We start from the raw sequence: 19,270 nt of genomic DNA, 5'->3' as shown, positions 1-19,270 counted from the left end.
TCTATGCAGTCACTACTTATTCGTGTAATTAAAAGCTTCATAATCCCAAAAATGTTGTTTGGAGAAATAGCCCATTCAGTCAGATGGAGGCGAGGAAGCAGTCTTACTTTAGCATTCTGTGTTTTGTGTTCAAAGGAGTACTTTACATCAACATTCCTCTTTGGAAGAATACAGAGGCTTTATTTATCCATTATGATTTATTCATATATTTTTTTTACTGCCTTTGCACCCACAAATGACAGAAACAGTTTAATTGCGCAAGTTTTTACACATCATTCAGAGAAGGGCAACTTGATCACTTACAAATCAAAAACAATTAGTGTTAAGCAATAATTTTTGGTTACAGTTATATTCTGGTTACTACATAAATTAAAAACAAGCATGGTCTTTGACAAAACTATACATAAATTCCACACACACAAAATCAGAAACTATATAAAGATTTCTGGTTTTATGCAAGACTAAGACGATAATTTAAATAGCATTTGGATAGAATAGGGAAGGTTATTAACAAAGAAAGTTTAGTTAATTTTAATCCCTCATTAGCATTTTCTATGGCTTCAAAATATTCTGTAGCATGACAGAACAGGTATAATAATGAAGTTACATGTCTGAGCACAGAGAACTAAAATACTTCATTCATTCAAACCAGTACATCAAATCAAAGAGAGTCTATAACATTGTATCAAATATACAATGTGGAAAGAAATCAATTAGATCGTAAAATATTAAGTTATAGACTTGTCTCTCATTGTCTTCACATATGTTATAAAGTTCAACTGGCCTCCAACCTGAGGTAAGCCTCTTCCAAAAAGTAAAATAGAAATAATGAATTAAATGCTGATGGCATATAAAGTAACATGCAGTTGTCCCCTAGTAAATAATACTCCTTCTTACCTTTCCAGGCGTCAGTTCACAAAAGATAATTCCAAGCTTATGAATGTGGTATAAACCAGTAATCAAATCAACACCAAATTCTCTTACTACATCTTCAGGTAGATGTTCATCTTGAGCAATAACAGATTCTAGAGAACCACCTGAAATATGTTTACACATATAGCAAGTGCATATGAAGAAGATGCCATACAAATAACTCCCAAGTACATTGTACAAGCTTCTTCAAAAGATATCAAGCAAAAATCATTATCAGTAGATATTAAATGTATTTCTTGAAATTATCCAACAACATGTAAAGAAAAAAAAAAAATCTATTTCCAATACTGTGACAAAAATTTTTATTTTGACTGCAATTAAATTGAGTGCATTACTTCAAAACTACTTTAATATTGATTTATTTTACAGAGGAAACAGAAGGGAAAAAGAGAACCTCAGAAACTGTGTCACATCACAATGTAATAGTCCACAGTGGGCTTATTGAAATTCCTTAACCAGATCCCTGCTGCATAAGTTAAAAGAATAAACTATACCAAGAGCAGGTTACCAACTTCTGTGAACAAGCGCTAAAGCTAATGACGTGCAATTTTCCACTGAATTCACAGACAACAAAAATAGTGAATTTGGGTTACATTGTGGGTCCTGAGGTCAGCATCATCCAACAGATAATTTTTTTGTTTGTTCTTCACACATACTTTTTCTATACAGTACTTTTCTTGACTCATATGCTCCAGTTCTTTCGTTTTCATCCTTTCCTCTCTCTCCTTTTTCTTTTCTTTTTTATTTTCAGAAAAAAGAAATTTTGAAAAATACAACAAAAATACCCAGGACTAAACTTTCACCTTCCAGGTTTCTCACAGAAATCCCAGCTTCCTGGCCCAGCAAGTCCTACCTCTATCTCTCTGGACTTCTCATCCTAACATGAGATCCTTCTCTGTCCTTCCAAAATCACCACGCTCCTTCTCCACTAAGTTTCAACCAACCCCTCCTCTGGTTTTGATCAGCTTAAACCTAACAAACCCTTCCAAATCACCCTCACATATATCCTCTGTCACCTGTGTCTTTCCCTGAGCTTCACACTCACTCTCTATGCTTTTCCCCACTGATTGTTACTGTTTCTCTGTTCTTGCAAAAATCTCTCTTCTTCCCCCGTCACCTACTTCCACACATCCCACAGATTCTCAGGTATATCAGACTCATCCCATTTAAGTCATTCTTGTGCTAACTGTTCATAGAACTTGGACTCTTCCTAACCTCCTTTCCCACAAAATCATTGCTCAGTCCTTCTACTCCTTCCTGCCCCAGTCTCCTATCCTAAACTCCACATTCCTATCTCCCTCAAGATCCCTTTCCTCAACCTCATGTGGTCCTTTACTACTCCTGTTCCCTTAAGACTACAGTCTGTATTTTGTGAACTATCTATGGGTTTCCTGGGTTATTTATATTCCTGTTATTCATATCTTAGCCAAATCATGCATGTGAAAAAAAAAAAAAAAAAAAGACGCAAATTTAAGTCCCTGAATGAAAACAGGGATCAGGAGAGTTTTTCATAGACAAGGATACTCAACCTTTTATTCCAAATCACACGATAGATTTTCCTGAGCTATTTTTCCTTTGCTCACTAATTTCTTTCAGAGAATAGTAAGACTAAAAGGTCTGTCATCACCCTATTCTTCAAATTATTTAATACTACTAAATATTAAATTTATTTTAATTCTAAGCCTTTTTAATGCTGTTTAGTAAATCAGTCATTCCTTTAAAACCAAGCCCCTATTACATAGCTATAGTAAAGAATTTTCCATCATGTTCAGTTACTGGTTTTCATAATGTATTTTACAGGACTACATATAGAATAATTCCACAACACGACCAAATACACAAAGAAAAAAAAAACATCCCAAAACCAGCAACACAAATATGCTGCATCTAACAGAAACTCAGTTTGTCACCTTGAGACAAGTGAGAGAGAACTTACATATTTCAAAAGCAGTTTTCAAGGCTCTACAAAATTAATAAGAAATCCATGTCTTATTCTATTTATAAGCTAAGTCAGCTTCAAGACACTCTCCTTGCAGCAAACTGCAATACTGTAAGGTAAAAATACATTATAATTGTTCAAACTATCCTTAATAAAAGGCTGCCTAATAACTTAAGTATGTGCCCATAAGTTAGACTAAGCAAATAGACCAAAGACTCCATATAAGCCATTAACTTCATTATTAGTCATTGAAAGAATGATCTTTTTTTTTTTTTCCAGAACTTGTAGCTTCTTTTCTTCAGTAATTTTTGAAACAGAAATCTGGATAGAAAAAATGGTTCTGTGTAATATGGACTTGTACTATGAAACAAACTCCAGATACCAAAATTTTAACATGCATCACTTGCACAATTGGCTTTCTTTTCTTTCTATGTGGAGTAAAGCATGCTATCTGGAGTTTAAAACATGCAGTCATCACAATTAGAGAAAGTTTTAAAAGATTTCTTTTAAGATCTTTTATTAAGATTGATGAGAACCTATCAAAACTCAGTGAATTACTTCATGCAGTTTCGAGTCCTCAGAGCTCCCAAATTAATATCGTAACATAAAAGTCTTCTTCTAATACTTCTACTGAACAGGAAGAAAACTTATGTAATTTACTATTAGCTACAGAACTGCCCTTTGATTAAAAAAATAATTTTAACATAACTTGAACAACATTAAGTCATTCATACATTACAAATTGATTTGCTCCTTGCTTTCTTTATTATTGTGTGCTATAAAATGAAGAAAATGACAAAGCTGCCAGTCCTTAGAAAACATTTCTCAAGTAATTTTTACTTAACTATCCTTCAACTATTCACAAGCAGGAGAAATACAACTTCAATTGATTTCTAAAAATGTTTCCAAAAGCAATAACATTTTTAGATATAAATAGGATTCTCAAGTTAATAATCAGACAATTATTAAGCTTTTCCAAAGACCTAAATATTTGTTGTGGAGTAACTGTTAAAATAAATCTCTTTGAAATACTCACTCTATAAATTTTTATCTTTTGAGCATATTTACCTGTGCATAATTCCACTACAAGCCAGAGATGGTTGCTTGTTTCATACCATTCATGAAATGTCACTATATTCTTGTGTCTGATTTCATGAGTCAGACGAACCTAGAACAAAGAACAAAGTTTTTAACAGACTTAACTGGGGGGGGGGAAGGCAGCAATATATTTGGACTTACAATGGGGGGGATGAGACAATACAAATTTACTCTAGATCAATTACTTGTTCTCTTACCTTTTCCAGTGCACTAAAATTGTTCTCAAATTCAAATACTTTAGTTTTACATGTATGTTGAGGAAAGATAAATTTCCTCACAGACCCTGCCCAACTCACCTGTTCTTAAACATAGAGGGGGAAAAAAAATAAAGAAAAGGAAGTTCCCCAATCCAAAATTATAAGCACTATTTAACCTTCCTGCATCACTAAACCAATAACAAACCGGCAATCAGAATTTGGAGTCAAACTTGCATTTCTACTTTATTTTTCAAAAAGAACACAAGTGTGGGACAATATGGTGAGTACAGTAAGAGAAAGTAAACAGAATTTTTTCCATCATTCTTAATCTTATCAGGCAAGAGCAATCATTCAAAGGTCCCCGGAAATCTATATTTCTATCACACCTACATGGCCTAATCTCTACAGAAGCCTCTGTATCGTCTCAGAGTGGTATGTAAGGTATCCATGAGGGCTTTCTAAGATGAATATGCTTCTAAGAACAAAATGTTTAAATTGAGCTGTTTCATTACTCGCCCAACAAATTATCATTGAAACGATGAGATGGAATATAAAACTGTACTGGGTTTGCACGGCAAGGTTTTGGTAGCAGGGGGGCTACAGTGGTAGCATCTGTGAGAAGCTGCTAGAAGCTTCCCCCACGTCCGATAGAGCCAATGACACCCAGCTACAAGACGGATCTGCCACTGGCCAAGGCTGAGCTCATCAGTGACAGTGGCAGCACCTCTGGGATAACGTATTTAAGAAGCATGGGAAAAACTGCTAGGGAACAACAGCCAGAGAGAGGAGTGAGAATATGTGAGAGAAACAGCCCTGCAGACACCAAGGTCAGTGAAGAAGGAGATGGAGGACACGCTCCAGGTGCCGGAGCAGAGATTTTCCTGCAGCCTGTGGTGAAGGCCATGCTGAGGCAGGCTGTCCCCCTGCAGCCCATGGAGGTTAACAGTGGAGCGGATATCAACCTGCAGCCTGGGCAGGACCCCACACCGGAGCAGGTGGATGCACCCAAAGAAGGCTCTGACCCCGAGGAGAGCCCATCCTGGAGCAGGTTCCTGGCAGGACCTGTGACCCTATGGAGAGAGGAGCCCATCCTGGAGCAGGTTTGCTGGCAGGACTTGTGACCCCATGGGGGACCCATGCTGGAGCAGTCTGTTCCTGAAGGACTGCACTCTATGGAACAGACACATGCTGGAGCAGTTCATGAACTACAGCCCATAGGAAGGACCCACAATGGAGAAGTCTGTGGATGACTGTCTACCACAGGAGGAACCCCATGCTGGAGCAGGGGAAAAGCATGAGGAGTCCTCCTCCTGAGGAGGAAGAAGCAGCAAGAACAACATGTGATGAACTGACTGCAACCCCCATTCCCTGTCCCCCTGCGCCACTCGGGGGGGGGAGGTAGAGAATTTGAGAGTGAAGTTACACCCAGGAAGAAGGGAGAGGTGGGGGGAAAGTGTTTTAAGATTTGCTTTTGGTTTTACCCTACTCCGATTTATGGGCAACAAATTCAACTAATTTCCCCAAGTCGAGTCTGTTCTGCCCGTGATGGTAATCTCCTGTCCCTATCTCAACCAACAAGTCTTTTGAAATATTTTCTCTTCCCTCTCTAGATGAGGAAGGGGAGAGATAGAGCAGTTTGGCAGGCACCTGGCATCCAGCTAGGGTCAACCCACCACAGAAACAAAATTCATTTACCAGAAAAATAAAATATTTGAAATGTCTAACTATACCAGTTACAATTTCTTTTCCAGAAAGTATTGTATGTTTAAAACTTTGCCAAGCTTTTACAAACCAGAATTGATTTACCTTAAATGCTATTCCTTCATCAAAAATAATTGTCTTTTTAAGTAAGAAATTTATTATTTACTGGAAGGTATTACTACCACTGGATTTGCACAATGGATAACAAAATAAAGCAAACCACTACATGCAAGTAACTGTTTTTACAAGTTCTCTGACATATCATAGAAACAGTAAGCCTGTAAGCATGGGTTTATGTGTGTGATTTAAACAACAGTAAAATTAGATGAAGAAATAAATACATTAAAATAAGACTCTATTTAAACTATAAGAATTTAAAATCTTAAGAAGCTGATCTAAATGGCGACAAACTCCATGTGAAGAAGCACATGGTATTTTTCCTTTTATATTACCTGTGCTACCAGGATTTTGTAAGCTGTATCTTTTCCCAGATTTAACAGAGAAAAAACATTACTTACCCAGTTTGTTATTTCAGCTCTTTTGCATTTATCAGTGCAAAGAACAGCAACAAAATTAATTGACCCCTTTCTTCTTCCTTTATAAACAACTGTCTTATTTCCTCTTCCAATCTCCTCATACAGAATGAAGTTCTCCATACTCAAGGATGCTCTACAGGCAATGGATTGCAAACATAGTATTGGTCTCATAAACAAATAAACCTTTAAAGAAAGGGGGGGGAAGGGGGGGAGCATTCAAATTTAATAATCATTGATGTATAGGATTTAGCCTCCCAATTCTTAAAAATAGGGATTATATACTTCCAGCAAGATCAAACTTCACAGAAGGCCTCCTATTAGGAAATGTGATCAAAATTTTGAACAGGTGATAGTATTTTCCACTTCCAAAGCTCTAAACACATTCAAAAAGTTACAGACGGCAGTAGCTAGAAATTCTAGACATTTTATCTGTAAATAAAAGTCATACTACCAAACTTAAAATTGTATGTTCTCAATAAACTACTGTCCAAATGAAAATAGTTTATACTAAAAGCCTTGCCAAATAAGATTGCCATTTCTGCCCAAGGCTACTTCAGGCAAACGTGCCCCTGCGACTTTTCACAATGTAATTTTAACCTGCCAAATAACTGATGTCATCAACATAACTGAAAAAAACACAGGACTTTGTGACTACTAGTGTTTCTACCAATGTGAAGCTTTACCAGTTATAGGACTAAGCACTAAGGATTTTTCACGGATAGAAAGAATTCCTTGCAAATAGAAGCTGTGTAAATATGTTGGACAATGTTATATTGTGGCAATCAGGGAGTTCAACAGAAATTTAATTTATAACTATAATTTCTGACAAGAATTGTATATACTTTAATTTACATACTGAAACAAATAAAACAATTGCTATTTGTTGCAAATCCAGGAACTGGCATTTGTATATTTAAATAGATGGTTTTCATAAAAGTCTGGTTAATTCTTTTGTTCCACATGATTATTTTCTCAGAGAATACGTGGAGCAATGGGAGAACTAACAGCAAAATATTGAAGCAACTGTAACACACGAAGTAAGAGTTCTGCGTCAGCTTTCCATCCTCTTCCTCAGCTATTCCACTGATGTAAGAGCACGGACGTACTAAATCCCAATATCAGCATACTCCAGAAATAGGATATACTACTAACTAGTCGCCAGTGACCACCTTGTAGTAAGTTCTTCCAGCTCCAGGCCAACTTCACATCTGACGCCCAGTTCTTCCAACTACCAATTTAATACATTCCAAGCCATTTGGAGGTACTCTCTCTCATCTCTACGTGATTTCTTCCATTTTGTTTATAAAACTGTTGTTTTCTCTTCAACAAGACCAGTTCTCAATGTAGTTATCCTAAAACCACAGCAAAGCAGCCTATTGGAGAGGCAGTAACAGGAATGATCAGCAAGGATGGAGAGGAAGAGCTGCTTAAATAGTACAGCTGCCAAATGCCTAATCACAAACCACAAATGCGATTGCACTTTACCTCTTTCATGAGACACAAAGCTCCCAGAGTGACAAGTCAAAGAACAAAATGAAGACTAGAGAATTCCCAAGTTTTCAGACAGGACTTCAAGTGAAAATACAACAATGGTCTGGGCAGCAGCAGCACTACAATACTGGTTCTTGCCAGAACACCAGCCAGGTGCCGCAGTAGAATGTGGATGATCCAAAATTTACAATATACATAGGAACCTCACGATTCCAGGATTTTCTTTACCAGAGATAGTTATCCAAGACAAAATTTTGCTTCTCAAAAGAAGAAAGAATCTCACCATTACAATTCAAAAGCCTTGAGATTAATTCTGTAAATTGGTATGATTTTACCTAGCACAAAGCAAACAACTAGATACAGCCAGTATAACATAGGAAGACTTTTTTCCTAAAATTATGCGAGAACAAGGTAAGTATACAATGACCAGTTTGCCAAACATATCAAAATAAGGCACAAAGATACAGCATCAGAACAGATAGAGGTCTCTATTTCCCTACCTTTCTTTTCTGATTCATACATATCTTTATAACATTCTTTATGTTCTTTTTCTGGACAGCTTAAAAAAAAGACCAAAAAATCCCCCACAATGTGATCTCCTAGTACACAAAGATTCCATAACGGCAATGCCATAGAAAAGTATCCAGCAAAGAGATTGCCAACCCACAGGCCATCACCAAAATTTACATGACCACAGCCCCTTCCTTGAACTTCTTTTGCAAGAATTCTTCAAACCTGACACGTGCACCTCAGCACAAGACCGAAGCATATACTCATTAGACAGAGGGAAGATATCTTCATGTTGGTTGTATGAAAGGCATCATCATCCACTCGTGCAATAAACCAGACAAACACATGCCAGGCTCAATGACAAGTACAGAAATATCTGGTTAGCTGACAAACACATAAGCAATGACATACAAACGCACATTGGGACAGAACAGTCATGGTTACAAAACAGGGAAGCCTTCACTGCTATCTCACAACTGGCAGTATTGCAAATATGGTCTCCATAAACTGTGCTGCAAGAGGCTACAGGGAAAAGAGAAGCATCCCTGGCAGTGTTCGAGGCCAGGTTGGATGGGGCTTTGAGCAAACTGGTCTAGTGGGAGACGTCACTGCCCGTGGCAGAGGGGTTGGAACTAGATGATCTTTAAGGTCCCTTCCAATCTAAACCATTCCATGATTCTATGATCTAGTCTTGCATCCCTGAATCTCAACAGCAATGGCTATGCCATCATTTCAGTACACAAACCAATGGAGCATGACCCAGGAGGCAGACTTTCAGCAGCTGCAGCACATTCATCGTTTTGGACATAAAGTGTAGAGATCAAATAAAGTGACACAAAAAGTGAAGAGAAGCATCTCAAGGTGCAATGGCTGCTGTGGAAGCCTGCCGCACCACCACCTGCAACGAAACAGGTCTGAACCTCTACAGAAGCACCCAAAGCAGCAGACTCCAGCTGCCAAGGGAACCGCATTTGCTCTGGGCAGAACACAGAACCACACCACCACACCACCAAGGAGACATGATTCTGAAAGCGTTTCTTCCTTCGCTTGCTGAGAGAATGGCCTGAACACTGATCTCCCACCATCAGAAGCAGCCAGCTCGGCAGGCCTGAGGCGCTGCTGCACTGCGACCCCCGGGACGCAACAGTCCTCTGGCCCACCCGCAGCAGAGGTGAGGGTGCCGTAAGGCGGGTCATACCCCAGTGGGCCTCCTGCCCCTCAGGCGGCCTTCGGAGGGGTGGGAGTACCAGCCTCAGACCTAAGGACCATGGCCGCAGGCGCGCGACCAGGGCGCTGAGGGGGCGAGCGGGGGTAGGCGGCTGCCACGAGGAGGGGGGGCGGAGGGCCCCGCCTCGCGCGCGGCCGGAGGGCCGTTCGGCACGCGCGCGCCCCGTCAGCGAACGGCCGTTAGGCGTCCGCGGGAAGCAACGGCCCTACCTGTGAGGCTGGTGGGGGGAGAGTGCGCAAGAAGGCAGCGTTACTATCGCCGCCGCCATCAACCGAAAGCGGCGTAGCCCCGCCCCCCCCGGCGCCGGAGTCTCCCATGCCCCAATGGGAGGGAAGGAGGGATTTGGATGTGTCCCGTGGGGAAACTCATCCCTGCGCGCCACAAAATACGACCAGCGGGAGGGGTATCGGGGCAACACGCAAAGTGTCTCCGGGAACTGGTTTTATTTCCCTTACTCTAGCAAAGAACATACCGCCAGGTCTCCGGTGGGTCTGTGTGTGTCCCCCCCCGCGCACCACCCGGATGGTCGCCACCCCGCGCCCGTATCCAGGAGACGGCGCCAGACGCCGGAAACCGAGCGCAGCCGCCATTGGGCCAGGAGGCGCTACGTCAGAGCGAGACCACCGAGCCCGGGGCCTGAGGGGAGTTCCCGGATGTTGCGGGGCGCGGTTGAGACAGCAGGGGGCGGTGCCTCGCTGGCGTGGGGCGGGGCGGCACGTGCCTGAGAGGGCGGGGCGTCTGGGGCGCAGCCGCCCGGTTGCCAGGCAACCGCCAGTGCCGGGCTAACGGTCGGGCAGGCTGAGGCGCCGCGGCGGGAGGGACGTGGTGAACTCAGGGGACGGGGGCGTCCCTCGGCGGAGAGGGTGGGGGATGTCCGTCAGTGCCCGCCGCTCTCAGCCTGGGCGCTTGGGGCTTTTTTTATTAAACCTCCCTGAGTCTAGCGTCGGTCAGGGCAGCACGTAGGGTGGTCAGCCCTGTTACAGCGATCTGTAAACTCTTCATTGGGGAGCGCGTTGTTATATGACGAAATTTAGCCCATGAAACAAGCGGTTTCCATTTTTAGCAGTAAAGTGGAGTTTTCGCATTGTTTTTCATCCTAGTGTGGTCTGGTATTGGGTGGTTTTAAGGCCCCTGAACAAGTCATAATAGGTATCCTTTTATGTTATGTAACAAAAAAAATTTAACAATATTTAGTATGTCTTCCTAAGGCAAGTTGTAAAGAATTATGTTTTGTCTGTTGTCACACCTTCACCTTTTCATAAAAGAAATAGTATACTTAACAGGAAGGAATCAATGTTTCTTTAGGCTGTATGATAACAGATGGTCAGATTTTGGTTTACTCCCACTAGGACAGATTTCAGTATGAATTTAAACCCCCCAAATACTGGGGAAAAAAAGAGGGGAAAAAACCCAAACCACTCTATTTAGGAGAAGGATATTAGAAAGGTGTCAGCTGCAAGAAGCTCTTCAGTTTTGTTTCACACTGTCTTAGACAGCAGAGGCTGTAGGCACAAAGCACAGGTCTGGAGCAAATCAAACTGCATTAGTTACACATTTTGTCACAGTTCAGCTGTTGCAGGGTTTTTATAGAGAGTCTACAGAACTGGTAAAGAGATCAGTGCCGCACACAGGTATAATTTCTGCTGGTTTATTGGATATCCACATAGAATTGACCACACTCAGGAGCACTGAAAAATATCATGTGCATATGCATGGCAAAATTACTCACTTAACAATTTCAGATCCTGTCCCATTTTGCAGCATATGTTTTTAGCAATTACAGAGTTGATCTGTAATTACCAATGAAGCTACAGCTTTGAAACTGCACAAGCAAGATAAATTTTTCATTTATTTTTTAATGTAAATGAGTAGTTGACTAGATATAAATAAACTGAATGCGTAAGTAGATGTCACCTAGTTTCTTTTAGTAAGCACAATAAAAGTATGCTTTGAAGAGGGATTTATTTAGATTCTAGAAAACTGTATTTCATCTTTGGCTCTGATGAGCGTGACCAATATAAAGAAGAAAGAATAGAATATTGGCTCAATTGCAGACCAGTCCTAACAGCAGTTCAGTTCGATGGCAGATCTTAGAGAAGTCACTTAATTTCATTGTCCCTATCCAAGAGGACAAAACTAAGGCACAATAACAAGTTACTGCCTTTGCTTCTAAATTTCTAGTCTTTCGTCCTATGTACAGCTTTCTGTTAAATTAGTCTAGGTTAGGGATGTTTTTTATGCAAAGGAAGTAAATATCTTATTTTGGGGGAGTGAGATGCTATGAACTTTAACAAAGTCTCTTGAGATCTTCACGTAATAGTGGCAGTAGCATTACAAAGTACCGAAACACAAAAGAAAGCTTTAATAACAAATAAGTCAGAGATTCAAAGCCTTTGAAATTTGATGTCTTCATGATGAAGAATTTTCAGTATAATTAACAGCACACACAGGGGGACACGTTGTCTCATAGCCCTCTTTTTTCCAGTACCTCTTAGGAACTATGGCACTTTTTGGTTATTGATACACACTTCATTACATGTCTGTATCTTTCTCACCCTCTGGATGCACGATTTCAATATAGTCCAGATGGGAATTTTCCCTTTGATTTGATATAAGAATCGGGAATTCTCTCTTCAAACATGTCACTTGCTTCCAGTCCAAGAGTTATCTTGAAGAATCTAAATACAAATACAAATCAGGGCTGTAATTATAAGACTCGTATCTTTGGCCTTTTTCTTACTGCTTTAGTCTGTTACTCCTTTAGTTTGTTACCGAACATGACTTCAAGCATTGTACTCAACTGCAGCAAACTTTTCTGTGGGAATATTTTCAACATTCAAGAACGGAATGCAAAATATTCTCTCTGCTGTTTGTACCATTTCAATACTCTTAGCAATCTGTACAGCAAACTCAGCCTTGCTATTTGCCTGGCTATTATATGAGACAGTCAGATGTAATCAAATTCTTGTTCTCAAATAAATATATGATCTAATTTAAGGTAAACTGAGATCTTGTGATTGAAACCACATAGTTCAGGAATGCTTAAACACTTTGCTGCCCTACCCTCAATAGGTACTGTGGAAGCCTCTGACATTTTGTCTGGTTCCCAAAAGTCTGACTAGTAGCCTGTAATACAAAGGTATGTTTCCATGTTTTGTTTTCCTTTGGTAAGAAGATCTGTTCTTTAGTTTGCTCTAGCACCCGTTGAAGATGCTATACACTTCTGGTTTATTTTGCCACATGTACTAGCTTTTCTCCCAGCTATCAGGATTACTCATGCTCTATTCTATCTTGTTAGTACATGGTGTTTCTTTCTATTCCAGACTGACCCTATTCTCAGAGTTTCTATTCTCAGTGTCCTGGGTATGATGAGTCAGTTGCTCATATATAATATTTTTATGTTCCATTTGCCTTGACAGTTCTGTCATTCCTGGGAGGTATGTGGGGCCACTTTTCTGGTCTTTGACCATTTTAGCAGAATGATGGACATGAACATAAGCACATCTTTATCTTGTGCCTTTTATTCTCAGATTCTTTTCCAACATCTTCTTGAAACTAGCACATACTTTCATTGTTTGGTGAAACTGTGTGTTTTTCTTTATTGTTGCATTTCTGCAACAATACTAAGGTTCTCATGATTTAGTCACCTTGAAGTCACTTTTCTCACTTTTCTTTTTCTGGTACAAGGCATTCACTGGTCCTCAAAGTCATTAAATAAATTTAAACATTACAGTTTCAGTATCGTATGCTGATGATATTTTCAATGATTTTTCAAATTCTTTTGGTAGCTTCTGGGATTTTTCTATTTGGAAATTTGTTTTCTCAATCACAGAGTTGACCTTTTCACTGCAGAAACATTATTGCAAAACAGTCCTTGTCGATGTGTTTGTTTCACCGGTGAGGCAAAAACTACTAGTGGTTTCTTTTATAAGAACGGGGCTCCAAATCTTGCCTCACTGGATCAACTTGTAAGGTCACCAATGCTGCATATATAGCATGCTTGTGTTGCCTCTTCCTCCATTATGGTGTCAATGCTTTGCATATGACTAAGATTTGAAAGAGATGTGGTAAGATACTCTGCAAATTTCAATACTCTCTGAGTTTAATACCTTTAAAGGTTGGCATATTACAAGCTACTTTTACCTTCTCAAAATCATTTGGTTTCCTTAGAAAGTCAGCAACTGCTCTGTATGGGATACTGAAATAAAAAAACAACTTTCTCTTTTTTGTTGTTTGTTTGTTTGTATTCAGTTTTATCTGCTAATGAGGTGGGGCTAATTGCTATGGACTACCGCAGTTTCTGTCAGGCATTCCTCATATCACATTCCTGAGTATCATCAGCTCTGATGCTCATTTGGGAGGCTGACTGCCAGAACTGATACTTTTCTGCTGCAAGGTTCAGTACTAACAGCATTCTCAACACCCAGGCCTACCTGCTGGCTTCCAAAATATGAGAAGATGACCATGTTCCTTATGCAGGAAGGCTGAATAGGACTTGTCAAAATCTTGCTTTTTCAGTGACTATCATGCTGCTTATGTAATCTTGAGATTATGTAAAATTATTAGTGATGGGTTTTTTTTTCTGTGTATTTCAGTGTTCATATTATTCCTTATTCTAATGCAATAGGTAGTGTGTAAAGCAGATGCTGTTGAACTACACCATCTGTTCTAGGTATAACATGTTGAAAGGACATCCCATTTTCTTCAAATACATTCAGCAGTTTGGACTCACACACAAGTCAAATGCTTGGTTATTGAGTATACAGATTCACTGTTTCAGCAGAAAGCAATGGCTTTTATGATGCATATTCTGAAGATTCAGCCTGTATACTCAGGATAACCTTTGCATCCTGATTAAAATTCACAATGTCTTGAGGGTATTATCATCATCCCACAGCGTAATTTTAATTTAGTTTTGCCTGATTGGACTTTTTTACCCTTTTCTTGCAAAATGTATGCCTGGCACATTTATCATTATCCCACTATCTCACATTTAATTTCCTCTTTGTTTGTGTATTTTTCTTCACTTCTAATGCTAATCCAAGCTTTACAAACTATTTATTCAACTTGCATTTCATTAATGTCAAATATGTGGAAAACTCCATCTTCTGAGTCACTGATTTTTTCATATTTTCTCAGACTGTAAGCTCTAGAACAATACTTTTTTATGCCATAATTATTATATATGACCCTCTATGCAGAACATTTTGAGTTTTGTCCTTAAGACCTTTTATCTTCATTTTATTTGTCTCCTCTGCTTGTGTTTGTGCTCTAGCTTGTGTGTAAACTCTCACTTTTTTTTTTATTTAGCTTCTCATTTTCCTTATGTTCTTTTTCAAATTACACGTGTCTGCTCTCCTTAGGTCACAGTCACAATAACACTTTCAGACCAATGCCATAAGCTGGTATTGCTCCTGAGAGATGCAGCCCCTTTACAGGAAAAAAAATTTCCAGTAGAGAAGCAGTTGAAGAAGGAGAAACCATTGGTGTTGGCTGATGCTACCCGAAGGAAGCATAGATCTCTGAACAAGAAAAGCTTTTCTGCTGATTTGGTTCTTCCAGCAAAGGCAACATTGTTGTAAAACAAAACCAAAACAAAACAAAGAAAAGCAAAAAACAACCAGAAAAATACACCAAAAGTACCCACATTTTTAATTTTCACATGCTCACTCAGACAACTTGCAAGAATCTATGTTTTTGGTATTGCAGTAAAAGTAACGATAGCTTTACAGAAAAAAAAAATTAAACAAGAAAATATGTTGTATAGGTAGGTATATTTTGTACAGATCTAGTTCATAGATCTTTTTAAAGGACTCAGCATTTCTGAGTCCATGCTGATAGAAAAGAGTGAGAAATGGGGACAGTAACACTAGGTATCAGCAGGAAGAACAAAAAGAGGAAGCACCATAATCCCTTTCTTCTTAAATCCACAACACAGCTATTCAGAAACACATTGTAGGATATGTTTTAGTGATATTTTTTTTTTCTCAGATCATTTGTTCATGCCTATTTGAATTAGCTTGTTCTCTGAGATTAAAATAATCTACTCTACAATCATGGCTGCAATTGGGATCTTCAGCTGGCAAACTAACCAGAGAACTCTGAAACTGAATTTTCAAATGCTTTTAAAGCAATATTGTATTCTTTCATTGTTTTACAGGGACTGTAAAGGAAGTTCTAGAGACAGCAAGTGAGGAACTTGCAAGAAAAACAACAGCGTGTGCACTGGAAAGTAGATTTGAGAAGTCTATTTTAGCAGGGCTGAAATAAGAATTCTCTTCTAGAGATAATATCAAGGAAGCAAAATTGAGAATGAATGTGATAAATACAATGTGATAATCAAGAACAGAGGAAATGGGGAGGAGGATGAAAACAGAAAGAAAGCAGAGAAATCTAGGAAACTTTTTTAAAATATCTGGTTACCATGTCAATTGCCAGCTTCAGAATTACTGGGTTGATGAATTGAGATAGTGCTAAGAATGTAACAGAGTATGCTTATATGCACTAGAGCACCATGGAACAAAAAAAAATCATGAGGAGGATTTGGTGCAGCAACCAAACAACTGCTACTGTATCCCACGACCAGTGCACAGATACACACCTTGCACACAAGGGGCTGGCAATACCGTAGTCTCAAATTCTCTCCCCTGATGTACTCCCATACATTGTGTTTGTATATAAATAGTGCATGTTGTTGACATTTGTCCCACTGTGAAGGCCTTCTGCTCGCTCTAACAAGATGCTTTTCAGTCGTAGCAGTACATCTCAAATCCTTGTTACTTACAGATGTGACAGGACATTTGGTTCTTCTCAACAAGTTTCCTATCATGCAGACTTGTGTCGCTCTATCGTTGGTGTGAAACTTCACTTTTCTACTTCTTGGTTCTCCTTCTGCCTGCAGAGCTTTTCTGCCTTCTGTTTTTTCAACACTGGATTTTCTTCCTGGGCTCTGATTCCAAGATGCCTCTGTTGTGTCTTCCTTTGTTTTTGCGGAACTGAAAGCTTTTTTTTTTTTTTTTTAAATCCCTTACCAGCCTATCTCCCCCCCCCCCCCCCCCAGCTTCTCACTGCCATTCAGTAAAGCACAGAGTGAACCCTGTTTCTCAAAAGTACTTCTCCTTCACTGTACAGACCATTCCTCCTCACTGCTGTCTTTAGCTTATGTTACAACTCACAACTGTCCAGATGCTGCTGAAAGGCTTGATCCCTTGTTTGTAAGTGCACAGTCTTATTCCTTCTCTTGTGCAATCTCTGTCACTCATCTGACTCCATTGTTAGCTGTTTCAGGAATTAATCAGAAAACTATCCTTTTTCAAAGTGTCCTGATTTAGCTTGCTCACTGGCTAACCCCCAGGGTCACACGTATACAAGACTGGGCACAAAGGAAGCAATGGGAGGACTCAGCTGCGGGTGGGAAGTGGAAGAGACCAACCTTTTCAATGACACCTATGTGTTCAACTTCCTATCAGTAACATGAAGTTTCTATTTTAGGGAAGAGTCAGGTGAGACTACTGAGATGATTTAAGAGTGCAGGGTCACCAAAGGGATGGTCCTGTTCCTCCCAGACGAATGGTTTCAACTCTTCCTTTGTGCTCACTCCTGATACTGTTATGACCTTAGGGTTAATCTATTCAGTTCACCATTCTGGCAGAAAACTGACAAGGAAAAAAATACATTTAGTTCTCTGTCAGATTAGTAAACTGAGTCACTCACTGAGGAATCCTAAGCACTAGAGCCAGCCCTCAAGAAACCCAGGAGTGCCTAGCTCCTCCATAGAACTGGGGAGAGCAGCCTGCTCCTTTGGGGAGCAGCAAGCTTTTAGGTTGACTCACATGCCCTATCTCACTGCACCCTTAGTTACTTCCAGGGGATCTGCTCTAAAGACAGCCTGCTCGGCAGGCGCCTGTGAATCCTCTCTTGTCCTTGTAACATTTCTCCTCTCTTTTCTGTCGCTCAAGCACGTCCCCATCTGTGATTCTCTTTGTTTGCATCTGTAAAGCGCTGGATCATTTCTTCTTGTGGGTTATTCAGGGTCAAACCCCGAATCCATTTGCACTCGCTGGAGGTTAACACACATCCCACGCTTCCGGAATCCTGTCCCCAGCACGACTGCAACTTTTTTTGTCTTACCAGCTGTAACCTTGGACACAATTCTGTTCTTCCCTTGCCGGTAAACAAAAACAATCAAACGCTCCTCCAACAAATAGTTCTGTGAGCTGCAGAAATAAGAAGTCATGATTTCCTCTGGGTTTCTTTTTTCCTTATGGTTTTAAAATTAGATTTATTAAGACTCGGCTAAAACTTTTATCTGTCGGTGGGACATTATTAACAAGTCCTTTCCTTCGGGGATTTTCTGGTGTCTAATGTGTCTTGCACTCATACTTGCAATTTTCCTCTCCGGGAGGGCATGGGCAAGATTCCTCTCCTTCGTTCCTCACCCACACTTGAAGAAACACGTATTTCGAACGTCTACCTTTCACAGCGACCCCCTCTCTCCTATTCCCATGCCGGTTTTCCTGCCCACCAGTGTCCCTGCAGCCAGACTGGCTGCGTGGCCAGGGTTTTGCTCAAGCCTTTTTGCCCACCGCAGGCCGGCAGCGCTCTCGCAGGCGCCGTGACAAACCCAGGGACAGGTCCCCGCGGCACTCAGCCGGCTGTGCCAGCCCGGGCCATTCAAAAGCGAGGCGGCCAAGGCGGCCCTAAGAAATCCGAACACTGGGCAAAAACGCAACCCCCTTTGGCCAGCAACACGGCCGGCGGTGAGGGACTCTGCGCCGCCACAGCCCTCCCCGCCAGCGGGGAGCCGCGGTGGGCCGGGGTGGGGGGAGGAAGGGCCGGGCAGACCGGCCCCTGCTGCCCGGCGAGATCCCCCGCGCACCGCAGCGGGTCCCTCCGCGCCTCCCAAACCGGCGCAGGTCGCTTCGCCCAGGCCGGGGAGCCGCCCGCTCGCGTCCCGTGGGAAGCGACCCTGTCGGGGCGGCGGGACCCCGGCACCCCTCGCCCCGGCTGCTCTGCGGAGAGACGCCGCGCAGCTACAGCGCCGAAGGCCGCCGGGGAGCGTGTGACCGCGGGCAGCCCGGCCGGCTACAGCCGAAGCAAGGGTGAGTTACTCATAAAGCGGGCAGTCCGTCGCCGCCCGGGACGAGGGTGAGCGGTGGCGGGTAGCGCTGTCCCGCGGTCGCCTTCAGGCTGGTCCCCGCCGCGGCGAGCCCCCCCCTCGCCCCGCCCGGCCCCGGCGCAGGGTAGCCCGTCCCGCCGAGCCCGGGCCGTGGCAGGGGCCGGTTGCCGGGCGACGCGCGGCCCCTCCTCCGCGGCAGGGCTGGGCCATGAGGTAATGGCCGCCGGAGGGCGGGGGGAGCCCTGCGACGAGCGAGCCAGCGGCCTCCGCGGTGGCCGCCGGAGGTAGTCCCCTTCCCGTTGTCCGCCCCCTCCACCCCAGCGGCGGCGGGCGGTGCCGCAGCCCCCTAGGAGGCCGCGCGGCCCGGCCCGGCGGCGCGGGTACAGGCGAGCGGAGGAACCCCGCGCCCAGCGGCGGCCGAGGAGAGCGACCGGCAGCCGCCCCACGTGCGCTGCCGCCCGCCCGGGCGGCGGGAGGGGCTTGCAGCCGTCCCCGGGCGCTGTTTGAGAGCGGGGAGCT

The 19,270-nt window shown here is 42.1% G+C and overlaps 1 protein-coding gene across 1 annotated transcript in view; it reads right to left on the bottom strand.

Moving 5' to 3' along the window:
* The window catches only part of ULK4 (unc-51 like kinase 4), a gene marked incomplete at both ends in the record, with an annotated part of 260,007 nt that extends 253,387 nt beyond the window's left edge, over positions 1-6,620 (bottom strand). The window contains 3 exons of the mRNA XM_082499551.1: positions 898-1,037; positions 3,941-4,040; positions 6,387-6,620. Coding sequence (XP_082355677.1) covers positions 898-1,037; positions 3,941-4,040; positions 6,387-6,620 — 474 coding nt within the window. The remainder of the gene's footprint in view (positions 1-897; positions 1,038-3,940; positions 4,041-6,386) is intronic.
* Positions 6,621-19,270: the final 12,650 nt, after the last annotated feature.

This window comes from Vanellus vanellus (assembly GCF_965231255.1).
Source record: "Vanellus vanellus genome assembly, chromosome: 2".
In the NCBI taxonomy this organism is placed as follows: Eukaryota; Metazoa; Chordata; class Aves; order Charadriiformes; family Charadriidae; genus Vanellus; species Vanellus vanellus.
The sequence above is the reverse complement of the archived record's forward strand: the minus strand, read 5'-3'. Positions and strand labels throughout refer to the sequence as shown.